Raw genomic sequence first — 12,884 nt, forward strand, 5'->3', positions numbered from 1 at the left:
CAATGTGTGACATCACGCGATATTTCACCAAATCCTGTTCAGTTCAGCAAGCGCCTGAAGAATGACTGTGTGACTGTTTTCTAAAAAAGAAAAGTGTGAAGATAACCATCCATCCTTGCATTTTCTCCAAATTGTCCCTCTCCATAGAACCATAATCTGTATTTACAGGTGCTGCACCACAGCAAAGAGGGCACAGTTAAGCAATTATTACATTCATCTATTTTCTATACCACTTGGGCTAGAGTCACGGGTAAGCTGGAGCCTATCCCAGTTGACTTGGGGCAGAAGGCAATTTCAGGGCCTATAATGTGTAATATATACACACACACACACACACACACACACACACACACACACACACACACACACACATTTTTATATATATATATATATATATATATATATATATATATATATATATATATATATATATATACTGTACAGTGTTGGGTTAGTTACTGAAAACCAGTAACTAGTTACAGTTACTAGTTACTTTATTTCAAAAGTAACTTAGTTACTTACACCAAAAAGTAATGTGTTACTGTGAAAAGTAACTATTTAGTTACTTCTTCTACTTTTTGTTTTTAAAGCTCCCATCAATGCCCTTTTAGCCTTCATTTCAGTACTGTTATTGCACTGGAGAATAATACAATCTGTTGATCAACTTGACATACATTTGCATCACTGAACTCTGCTAAGCAATGTGCTCTACATACAACACACAAAGACAAAGATATGTTTCAAAGGGACAATTTATTTCAGGCCAGAACAAATTGACAAAACTATTTTAAATAGCTGCAACATAACATACATAAGTAACAAACAGCATAATAACACTAACACTAACACTAACACTAACCACGTTAAACCCAGATTCCAAACTAACAAAGGTCTTAACTCATTCTCTTTCTATGCCACTTCAATATGGAATCCACTCCCAACAGGTGTAAAATAAAGGGCATCTCTATCCTCCTTCAAAACCGCACTAAAAGAACATCTCCAGGCAACTACAACCCTAAACTAACACCCTCCCTTCCACATAATACCTCTTCGGATTGTAAATAATCAAATGTAGACATTTTTTCTTATACTTTCTGATCTCTCTCTCTGTGTCCACTACTTGCTATACATATCCTACCAAGTCAGTCCTACACTCTTTCAATGTCCATTTCTCTGATGATGCAATTGTTGATGCTGATTGTTGATGACAGAAGTGTTGATACCAACCAAACCTAATCCCCCCCCCCGTCCTCCATATCCCACACCCAGGATTGTAAATAATTCAATGTATATACCCTGATGATTATCTTGTGTGATGACTGTATTATGATGTTAGTATATATTTGACAGTATATATCTGTATCATGAATCAGTGGACCCCGACTTAAGCAAGTTGAAAAACTTATTGGGGTGTTACCATTTAGTGGTCAATTGTACGGAATATGTACTGTACTGTGCAACCTACTTATAAAAGTTTCAATCAATCAATCAATCAACAACATAGCTGTAAACCTGGCTTCACCTAAGGAAGGCACACGTGACATACACAGAGCCTAACCAGGCAGATTTGAATTGTTGTTTTGGGCAGTAGACGGGATCTTTGATCCAAGACACAACTTACATTTAACTAAAATGTTATTTTCTTTGTGCTCGACAAAAGAAAAGAAGTGAGAATATCTCATACTTGCCAACCCTCCCGAATTTCAGTGCCTCTTGCCGGGACAACCATTCTCCCAAATTTCTCCCGATTTCCAGCCGGACTTAAGGCACGCCCCTCCAGGTCCGTGCGGACCTGAGTGAGGACAGCCTGTCGTCACGTCCGCTTGGCCAACCAAAAAGTAACCACAGAACACTATACCGTATAGTCGTATAGTGTTCTGTGGTTACTTTTTGGTTGGCCAACTGTTTACGTTGTATTGCGCACCCCCCTCCCCTCCCCACAGCCAGACACACACACACAGAGAGCGCAGAGGAAGAATCAGAAGCATGTCATTGCTTCGCTGCCATAAAACACGATCAGATCCTCAGTTTCTAGCCGATACTACATAAAAAATAACGTAAAATAACGCAGTAACGCATCATGTAGTAACGGTAACTGAGTTACTGAATATAAAAAATAACGCGTTAGATTACTAGTTACCGCCGAAACTAACGGCGTTACAGTAACGCGTTACAAAGTAACGCGTTAGTCCCAACACTGATACTGTGTGTGTGTATATCCATCCATCCATCCATCCATATATATATATATTTATATACATACATATACTGTATATACAGTATATATATATATACATACATACATACATACATACATACATACATATATATATATATATATATATATATATATATATATATATATATATATATATATATATATATATATATATATATATATATACATATACATATATATATAGAGTCACAGGTAAGCTGAAGCCTATCCCACTTGACTTGGGGCAGAAGGCAATTTCAGGGCATATAATGTGTAGTATATATACACACACATACAAAGTGTGTGTGAATGAACTCAATTTATATATATATATATATATATATATATATATATATATATATATATATATATATATATATATATATATATATATATATATATATATATATATATATATATATATGTATATATATATATATATATATATATAGAAATTGAGTTCATACACACACACACACACACATATATATATATATATATACTGTGTGTGTGTGTGTGTGTCTATATATATATATATATATATACTGTATATATATATATATATATATATACATACATATATACTGTATATACAGTATATATATACATACATACATACATACATACATATATATATATATATATGTATATACATATATATATATATATATACATATATATATACATCTACGTATATATATATATATATATATATATATATATATATATATATATATATATATATATATATGTATACATATATATATATATATATATATATATATATATATATATATATATATATATATATATATATACATATATATATATATATATATATATATATATATATATATATATATATATATATATATATATATATATATATATATATAGAGTCACAGGTAAGCTGAAGCCTATCCCAGTTGACTTGGGGCAGAAGGCAATTTCAGGGCATATAATGTGTAGTATATATACACACACACACACACACAAAGTGTGTGTGAATGAACTCAATTTCTATATATATATATATATATATATATATATATATATATATATATATATATATATATATATATATATATATATATATATATATGACATACACACATTTCATCTTACTATTTTTATCCAAGGAGATGCTATGTTTAGAATTCTTCAAACAGTACACATGGAGGATGGGCGTAATATTTGATGGATCAGACATCAAGATTTGTGCAAAATTGATTATTATTAAAATTGAGGCTGTTGGTTCAGTCTGTACTGTCCATCCATTTTCTACCGCTTGTCCCACATGAGAAATTGAGTTCATTCACACACACTTTTAGCTCACACTTTTATTGCTTATACATTTTTACCAAACAGTCAAAGAAATGTTTTCTTCATTTAAGATATTGTTCTTATGCGCCTTGCCATTAAACATACCCAAGCGAATGACCCAGCAGTACCTATAAATCACCACTGGGCGACGGTATTGCTATGCAAACACCCATCACGTGTCTGCAAGGCATCTCAAAGGGTGAGTGAATCTACTTTATTTTACTTGTATTCAGTTGTAATATTTGAAAAATGAACTGTATTGTTAATATGTGTTTTATGATTACTTCAAACATGACTTTTTTTGTATTAGAGTTTCTGAAAAACTTAGAAGTCAACTTGTGTCATATTTATTAGATTGTGTTCAATTTTCCAATGTATTCATACAAATCAATGACAGTTCATCAATCATATGGAAAAAATAATGTTTTGTCCCAGTTCATCATCAGCATTCGAGGCCAGTGTAGTTTGATGTTATTTGAGGTCATGTCATTTGCTTTTGCTAGTCTGTTATTAAAGAGCATCTTTCAGCAAAGGACGCAGATTGTTGGCTAAAAGTGAGATGCTTTCTCCGTCCATTTATCTGCTTGTCTGAGCAGCAAGTCAATCACTGTCATGGAGGCCAAACAGTTTGGAGTAAACTCAAATAAAGTGTGTATGTTTTTTGAGGGGTCGGGGGGAGAGCAGTGCAACACAAGGACAAGGTGCAAATTCTATAGTCTAATTCCACACAGGAGATATGTTTAAACAAATCTGTTAAAACTGAGATGGTGTTCTGTTCGCAGGTTAGAGAGGTGTGACATCACACAAAGTGGGAGAAGGTGTTGTGTTATTTTTATTTAACGCTCAGATTTTCTCACATTCTGGACACCAACTATAGAAACAATAAGTTTTACAATAACATTGTTGGTAGCAAACACTAAAGTGGTCCTTGTCAAAGATTTTTGTTTTTTAGCCTACTTTTTTCAAATTACACAATTACAGTGTTTTTTTTAATATGGTCGTAAATGTATTTACTGTACTTAGCTGCAGAGAGTACCAGGCGTCTATTCGAGGCACAGTGTATCCGGAAAGTATTCACAGCGCTTCACTTTTCCCACATTTCTGGTATGTTCCAAAATACAAAAAAGCATTTATTGTCCTGAAAATTCTGCACACAATACCCCATGATGAATACGTAAAAATGTTTAGTTTTTTTTAAGCAAATTTATTATGAATAAAAAAAAAAATCACATTTACATAATTATTGACAGCCTTTGCACAATACTTTGCAATGTACAGAGAAATCCTGGATGAAAACCAACGCTTCCCATCCAACCTGATGGAGCTTCATTTCTGCAAAAGAGGAATAGGCTAAACTGCCCAAAGATGTGCCAAGCTTGTGGCATCATATTCAAAAAGACTTGAGGCTCTAATTGCTGCCAAAGGTACATCAACAAAGTGTCAAGCAAAGGCTGTGAATACTTAAGTTCATGTGAAATGTGTCAGTTTCTTCATTCTAATACATATGCAAAAAATAAAAAAATCACATTGTCATTTTGGTGTATTGTCTGTAGAATTTAAACAACAAAATATGAATATATTCCATTTAGGAATATGGCTGAAACCTAACGAAATGTGGAAAAAGTGAAGCGCTGTGAATACTTTCCGGATGCACAGGGCGACAGTTTTTTTTTGTTAGTTTTTTTACTAATGCATTTCGAAATCTATCAAACTTTATTCATATAGCACACAAATGAATAATGAAAAACAAGTTGCAACACAAAGTGCTTTGCGCCGGTAAAAAAAAGAAAACACGTACATACATATGCATGCACGTGCACACAGCACAACGCCAAAACATGGCACTGAAGATTGAGGGAAAAACACCCCCTTTGAGGTGTCTTTACTGGAGAAAAACTAAAAATAATCTAAAAAAATGTATGAAATATATATATACAAAAAAATATGAGTTAATAAATGAAGACAAAACATAAAATAGTTTAAATAATAGTCAATCATTTTTATTCTATTATTACATTTTTTTCTTAGTAAATATTAACACTTACAACAACATTTACGTTGTGAAATACAATATAATAAATATGACAAATGATATGATCATTTTTGTGGACACTATTTATTGTTTTTTTTGGGGGGGGGGGTTTCCACAATTGAATAAAGACACTCCAATACCGAATCAAACATACAGTATATTGGTTCTGGACATGACCGCAATAAATATATTTTGCAAAGTAGGAATAATTGATTATAAAAATATGATGTTTTCATAGCAACAGTATAAAAACCTGTTTATGACCTTCTAAATATGTTTCTTAACATTACAAGAGCCCTGTAGACATTAGATACCACCCTTTAGTTACCTGTACGCTCTTTTAAGCCAATATAGTACTGCTGCCTAAGGCTGGGCCAATCAGTGACCATGATACTGAACATCACACTCTGATTGGTTTAGTCTCATTTAATGGGCCCGCCTTCCGCCCGATTGTAGCTGAGATAGGCTCCAGCGCCCCCCGCGACCCCAAAAGGGAATAAACGGTAGGAAATGGATGGATGGATGGATACTACTGTCATGTTGATCGTTTTAGTTCATTTAGTCATTTTTTGTGCTTGAAAATGCTTAATTAAGGGCCAAACTATTGTAATATGCTTCACAAAATGGTAACACTTTAGTATGGGGAACATATTCTAAGTAACAAAGTCAAAGACTTAATTTAGAGTTATTTGGACACTAGGGGAACATACAAGGGTTAGGGTTAGGGTTAGGGTTAGGGTTACTAATAAGCAATAATTCTGAGGTTATTGTGGGAAGACTCTTAGTTAATGGCTTACTGGTTGTATAATAAGGCCATGCAGAATAAGGCATTAATAAGTACTTAATAATGACTAATTAAGAGCTAATATGTTACTAATTTGCATGTTAACAAGCAACTAATTAATGGTGAATATGTTCCCCCATACTAAAGTGTTACCCAAAAAATAATACAATAAAAAAATATAAAAAACTGCGATGTGTTAAAGCTGCAATATTTGAAGCGACAACTGTATACAAACATATTTTGTGTTATAAAGAATATATAAATGTACATTTTAGAGTCTAGTACGGCTTCTGTCGCTCACTGAAAGATAGTTTGTCGTTTGCTTCGTCATCAGTTTTAGTTGTGTTTGTTCCAGGTGGAATAAAAACACTCTAAAAGCTTTCTGTTCAATTCCTACCTAACTTTTTTCCTCCTGCCTGCAGCAAACTGAGCTCTTTTCTTGTCTGCAAACTTCAGCTTGTTACAACATTTTTTGAGGTCAGTGTTAAAATGTTTTGCCTTTAAACATAACTGGAGTTAGCACTAGCAGGTTGAAATAAAGTGTTCTCTTTATTTCTATCAAGCTGCTGAAAATAGTTACCTGGAGTTCAAGGGCCGCGATGATGGCGGTTGATTTTCTACTCACCCGTCTTTGATGAGGTAGTACTTGATGGCCTGGTCAGCTTTGGGTCCTGGCGTGGCGAAGCAGCTTTCTACCAGAGCAGAGAGACCCTCCACTCGCTCTTTGGGCTCCACGCCGAAGAAGAGGGAGTCGTGAAGGCGCAGCTGGGGCGGCGTGCGGTAAGGCTCGGAGAACTGGGCGCTCTTGAAGAGCTCCAGCGAGAAGGGGAAGACGCCCTGACTGTGGCCCGCCAGCTGCAGGTCGGCGCTGCGCTGACTGGCCTGATAACCATCAGACACTCGGTACTCTCTGGGGAACTCACAGGTGACTGGCAGCACTAATTTACTAGTGCGGACTATCAGGTCCATGCTGCTACCAGGACTGGACCTGGGGAGGCCCGTCACCAAGTTGGTGCCCACTATCTTGTCTTCTGTGACCTAAGAGGGAGGGGTCAGCATTGTCATCATTGCATAAAGAGATAATACTAATGTATGTAATACGATAAGAAAATGATTCATATGGCCCCATTCATCGTGGTTTACCTGATACATGAAACATGACCAAATGGAAAGTGCACTATGTACTATCCACTTTAGTGTTTTGTGGCAATTCCAACCTTGGCCACAGCGTCAGTTGCTATGTAGAGTGGCGCTTTCAATCATTTTCAGGAGACTGCATTGCCAAATGATTGACAGCCCCTTCTTCCTCTCATGCGAGATCCACCCAGGAATGGGGCCATATGACTCCGTTTTCTACTGCAGTGTTTTTCAACAACTGTGTCGCGTGAGATACAGTCTGGTGTGCCGTGGGAGATTGTCTAATTTCACCTATTTGGGTTAAAAATATTTTTTGCAAACCAGTGATTATAGTCTGCAAATGATGTGTTGTTGTTGAGTGTCGGTGCTGTCTAGAGCTCGGCAGAGTAACCATGTAATACTCTTCCATATCAGTAGGTGGCAGCCGGTAGCTAATTGCTTTGTAGATGTCGGAAACAGCGGGAGGCAGTGTGAAGGTAAAAATAAACAAAAGGTGAGTGCCCCTAAGAAAAGGCATTGAAGCTGAGGGAAGACTACGCAGAAGGAAACTAAAACTGAACTGGCTACAAAGTAAACAAAAACAGAATGCTGGACGACAGCAAAGACTTACTGTGGAGCAAAGACGGCGTCCACAATGTACATCCGAACACGACATGACAATCAACAATGTCCCCCCAAAGAAGGATAAAATCAACTGAAATATTGTTGATTGCTAAAACAAAGTAGATGCGGGAAATGTTGCTCAAAGGAAGACATGAAACTGCTACAGGAAAATACCAAAAAAAGACAAAAAGCCACCAAAATAGGAGCGCAAGACAAGAACTAAAACACTACACACAGGAAAACAGCAAAAAACTCAAAATAAGTCACGGCATGATGTGACAGGTCATGACAGTACACCTACTTTGAGACAAGAGGTATATTGATGCATGGTTGGTTATGGTTTAAAGTCATATCCAACAATTGCGACAACGATTTTTTACTGTCAACTGAGTTTCATTTTTTAAAGATTTCTGCTGGTGGTGTGCCTCCGGATTTTTTCAATGCAAAAAATGTGCATTGGCTCAAAAAAGGTTGAAAAATACTGGCCTACTGTATGTGGCGAACAGGTGTCATTTACCTGCACAACAGTACCACATGTCTTCAGGCTGAAGCTCAGGTTGACGTGTGTACCATTGGAGACACCAACACATGAGGAGTTGGACAAGAAGAGGTCCAGACCTCCAACCAGGTCCTTTGGTACTGACACTGTAATACTGCTGGGGTCACACTGGACTGGCACTGCAGGGCATGATCAACATATTCTCACTAGTGCATACATCACAATTTATATTCTCACTATAAGCAATTCATACCACACCTGACCAATACATGCTGTTATTTTATCTAGTCCAATACAAACAGATCAAATCTAACGTATTATTATTAGATTAGTTTTTCTACACCAAATTGTTGGTTTAAAAAAATTGTTGGTTTAAAAAAATGATGAATAACTATTTTCCTCAATGTAATATTTTTTTTCTTCTATTGACAACACCTCTTTTGTGATAACATACTGAATATGGAAAATTACTCTATGACATATAGTCATGTAAGTCATGTAAGTATGAATGATTTAAGTTGTGTTTTCCCCAAAACACACACACAAACTAAATAATCACAGAGTTAACTTCATCTGGAACTTAATCTATTTTTCAGAATAATTGAATCTTACACAAAAATACTTAAATTTATATATATTTTAAATTTTTTAGTCATTTACATATTATATTATATAGTAATATATTATATTTTCTGGCATTGCATAATTTTTCTTTAAAAACATACATTATATACACAGTATTTATATTATGCATGTTTAAACTTTTATATATATATATATATATATATATATACATATACATATATATATATATATATATATATATATATATATATATATATATATATATATATATATATATATATATATACATATATATATATATATATATATATATATATATATATATATATATGTATATATATATATATATATATATATATATATATATATATATATATGTATATGTATATATATATATATATATATATATATATATATATATATATATATATATATATATGTATATATATATATATATATATATATATATATATATATATATATATATGTATATGTATATGTATATATATATATATATATATATATATATATATATATATATATATATATATATATGTATATGTATATGTATATATATATATATATATATATATATATATATATATATATATATATATATATATATGTATATGTATATATATATATATATATATATATAAAAGTTTAAACATGCATAATATAAATACTGTGTATATAATGTATGTTTTTAAAGAAAAATTATGTATATATATAGTACTGCTTGCATCTGTCTGCAAAATACACAGTTTCTAATGATTTTCCTGGCTAAGGAGTTTGCATGGAGGAGCCAAAACTTTTGACTTAGCCTGGAAAGCATATATTGCAGGATGAGGTTAGATATGTGGGAACCTTTAGGGAGAATACGTGGGTTTTTCTGGTGCACGGGCATTGCACTTCTGTTTATTTACCTCCCACTCCCAGGATACCATTACCAAGAATCGGATCCAATCCGTATGTTGCTTTTTGAGTTGAGGGTTTTGCCATTTTCCAGGCAAGTGATTTCATGGCTGAAGTCTTTGCTCAAAACAAATGATGATCTTCTCTGCCTCTTGCAGATCCTCTACTGATAGATTTTGCGTCCCTTGCTCATCTTTCAGTGTTTTCTTCATCTTTGAAGACACACATTTCTGTCTCTTTCTTAGCTGAAATATTTTTTTCACCTTCAATATCCAGGCTACAGACTTCTGAAGTCGGTTCCATGATGAGTGATACTTGATCACTGTGCACATTGGATGTTGCTTTTCAATGCTATGACCTCTTTTTTCACCTCTGGGTCATTTGCTGGTATTTCTCCTAGAGCTTGTATCTTTGGCCATGTATTTTTCTCTTTTCCCAGGTATTCAGGAATTGTCAGCCATCTTGATCTTAAGAAAGATTCAACATGCAGCCCTCGGGATGCATCATTGGCTGGATTGTCTTTTGACTTTATATATCTCCACTGGCTTGTGTGGGAGAGGTCATGGATCACAGCAACTCTATTGGATACAAATGTATGAAATCTCTTGGTCTGATTGTGGATATATTTCAATACAGATGTACTCTCCGTCCAGAAAGTTGAATCTGTGATTGACAGGTGCAGCTCCTTCCTCAGCATCCGATCCACTTTTACTGCCAGTGTTGCTGCAGTGAGTTCAAGCCGGGCTATGGTGATCTGCTGGAGAGGTGAGACCCTGGCCTTTCCAAATATGAAGGAGATGTGGATTTTGCCGAGGTGATTTGTGAATCTAATGTACCTTACTGTACCATAACCTGACTCACTTGCATCACAGAAGTGATTCAGTTCAGCAGTCTCCACTGGGTTGAGATTTTCAGGCTTTATGCATCTTGGTACCTGAAATCCACTTAACTGATCCATCTCTGCCAGGGCCTTGCAAACTCCTGTGGAATAACTTAGTCCCATCCATACTTGGATTTGTAGAGCTCTTGAAGTATTTGTTTGGCTTTCAGGATGAAAGGAGAGAGAAAACCTAATGGGTCATAAACTGAACTAACTGTGGAGAGTATAGTTCTCCTGGTAGCAGGCCGGCTCTTGATAGTTATTTTTAATCTGAAGGTGTCACTGTGCGTGTCCCACCAGATTCCAAGTGCAGGCTCAACTGCAGTTTGTTCATTTAGCTTTTCCTTATCCAGGTCCAGTTCCTTAACTACCTTTGCTCTGTGATGCTCAGGAATGCTTGCTAACACCTCACAGTTATTGGTGACCCATTTTGTCAGTGTGAAGCCTCCCTGGCTGCAGGCTTCAATGAGATCTGTAATGAGCTTCATAGCTTTGTCTACTGTTGCCACAAATCTGAGGCAATCATCCACATAAAAGTGTTTTTTGATAGTTTTCATGACTTCATCAGCAGTTTGACACAGGGCAAAATTAGCAATGCTTGGGGATGATACGGCGCCAAAGAGGTAAACTTTCACCCTGTAAACCTCAAGTGGTTTGCTGATGTCACCCTCTGGCCACCACAAAAACCTCAGGAAGTCTCTGTCCTTTTTATCAACATTTACTTGGTAAAACATTGCCTCAATGTCTGCCATCACTGCAATTTGTTCCTGGCGAAACCTTAATTGCACTCCAATGAGGGTGTTCGTTAAGTCTGGCTCTTGGAGTAGCTCCTTGTTCAGAGACGTTCCTTGAAATGAGGACGTGCAGTCGAACACCACCCTCAGTTTGAGCTTCCGCTTGTGGCGAATGCCATGATGCGGGATATACCACATCTGTCCATCCTCTCCGTGAAGCTGCTGAGGTGGAACCTTTTCCACATTATCCTTTCTGAGAATGTCCTCCATGAAGGATGTGTATTCCTCAGCATACATCTTGTCCTTTCTAAATTTTTTCACGAGATACAGTGCACGTTCTTTTACCATATGATAGTTATCAGGCATGACTTTGTCTTTATCTGGAAAGGCAGTGGCAGATGATAGTGACCATCTTTAAGAAACACTGAACTTGAGGCAATCTCCATAAAACATTTATCCTCAACTGACATCTAATTTTTCTCTTCATATATGTTCTGTTCTCAGAGAAATCCTGGTTATATTGTCTGATGAGAAGGTTCTTCAGCTCAATTACTGAGATTCTGTTAGTTGACACTGCAATGGCCCCAGCATGTTCTGTAGCACTGCAACTGAGTGGTCCAGTTACCACCCATCCTAGTATGGTTTGGACTGCATATGGTCCATTTCTTTGACTGTTTATTATATTCCATGGCTCCATTGCCCGAGGGACATCAGTCCCAATAAGAAGTTTAATGTCTGCCTCAATTTCTTTTAAATCGATGCCACCTCTTCAAGTCAGCCTCTGTGATGATGTTTTCCTTTGAGACAGGTATTTTGCTCTATGTATACACTTTCGGCAGGTCCAGATATGTGAACCCTTCCAAGTCTCCAACCTCCAGTCCTTTGATCTCTGTTCATTAGATTCTCTGTGCAAAATGTTGCCGTGCTGCCTGGATCGAGGAAGGCATAGGTCTGAACATACCTGTTCCCTTTTCCCGCTTTAACTCAGACTGGAACGATTGCAAGTGCAAAGTCTTTCCCTGCCCCGGTTGCATCACCGGCTGAAACAAGAGCACTGCTTATAGGAGTTTATTCTGTCTCAGCAGTAGGCTTTGCTTGATTTTCCTGCCTTGGGCCTTTTTCACTTGGAATATGAAGTACAGTAGGATGTTTCATTTTGCAAACCTGACACATT

At 35.7% G+C, this 12,884-nt stretch overlaps 1 protein-coding gene across 2 annotated transcripts in view; it reads right to left on the reverse strand.

Moving 5' to 3' along the window:
* Nucleotides 1–12,884, reverse strand: part of oit3 (oncoprotein induced transcript 3) — a 42,094-nt gene that overhangs the window by 830 nt on the left and 28,380 nt on the right. For both annotated transcript variants that reach the window (XM_061959584.2, XM_061959575.2), the window contains 2 exons: nucleotides 8,615–8,775; nucleotides 6,983–7,395 (listed from right to left, as the gene is read on the reverse strand). In XM_061959584.2, the coding sequence (XP_061815568.1) occupies nucleotides 6,983–7,395; nucleotides 8,615–8,775 (574 nt within the window). The remainder of the gene's footprint in view (nucleotides 1–6,982; nucleotides 7,396–8,614; nucleotides 8,776–12,884) is intronic.

This window comes from Nerophis lumbriciformis, linkage group LG02 (genome assembly GCF_033978685.3).
Source record: "Nerophis lumbriciformis linkage group LG02, RoL_Nlum_v2.1, whole genome shotgun sequence".
Classification (NCBI taxonomy): Eukaryota; Metazoa; Chordata; class Actinopteri; order Syngnathiformes; family Syngnathidae; genus Nerophis; species Nerophis lumbriciformis.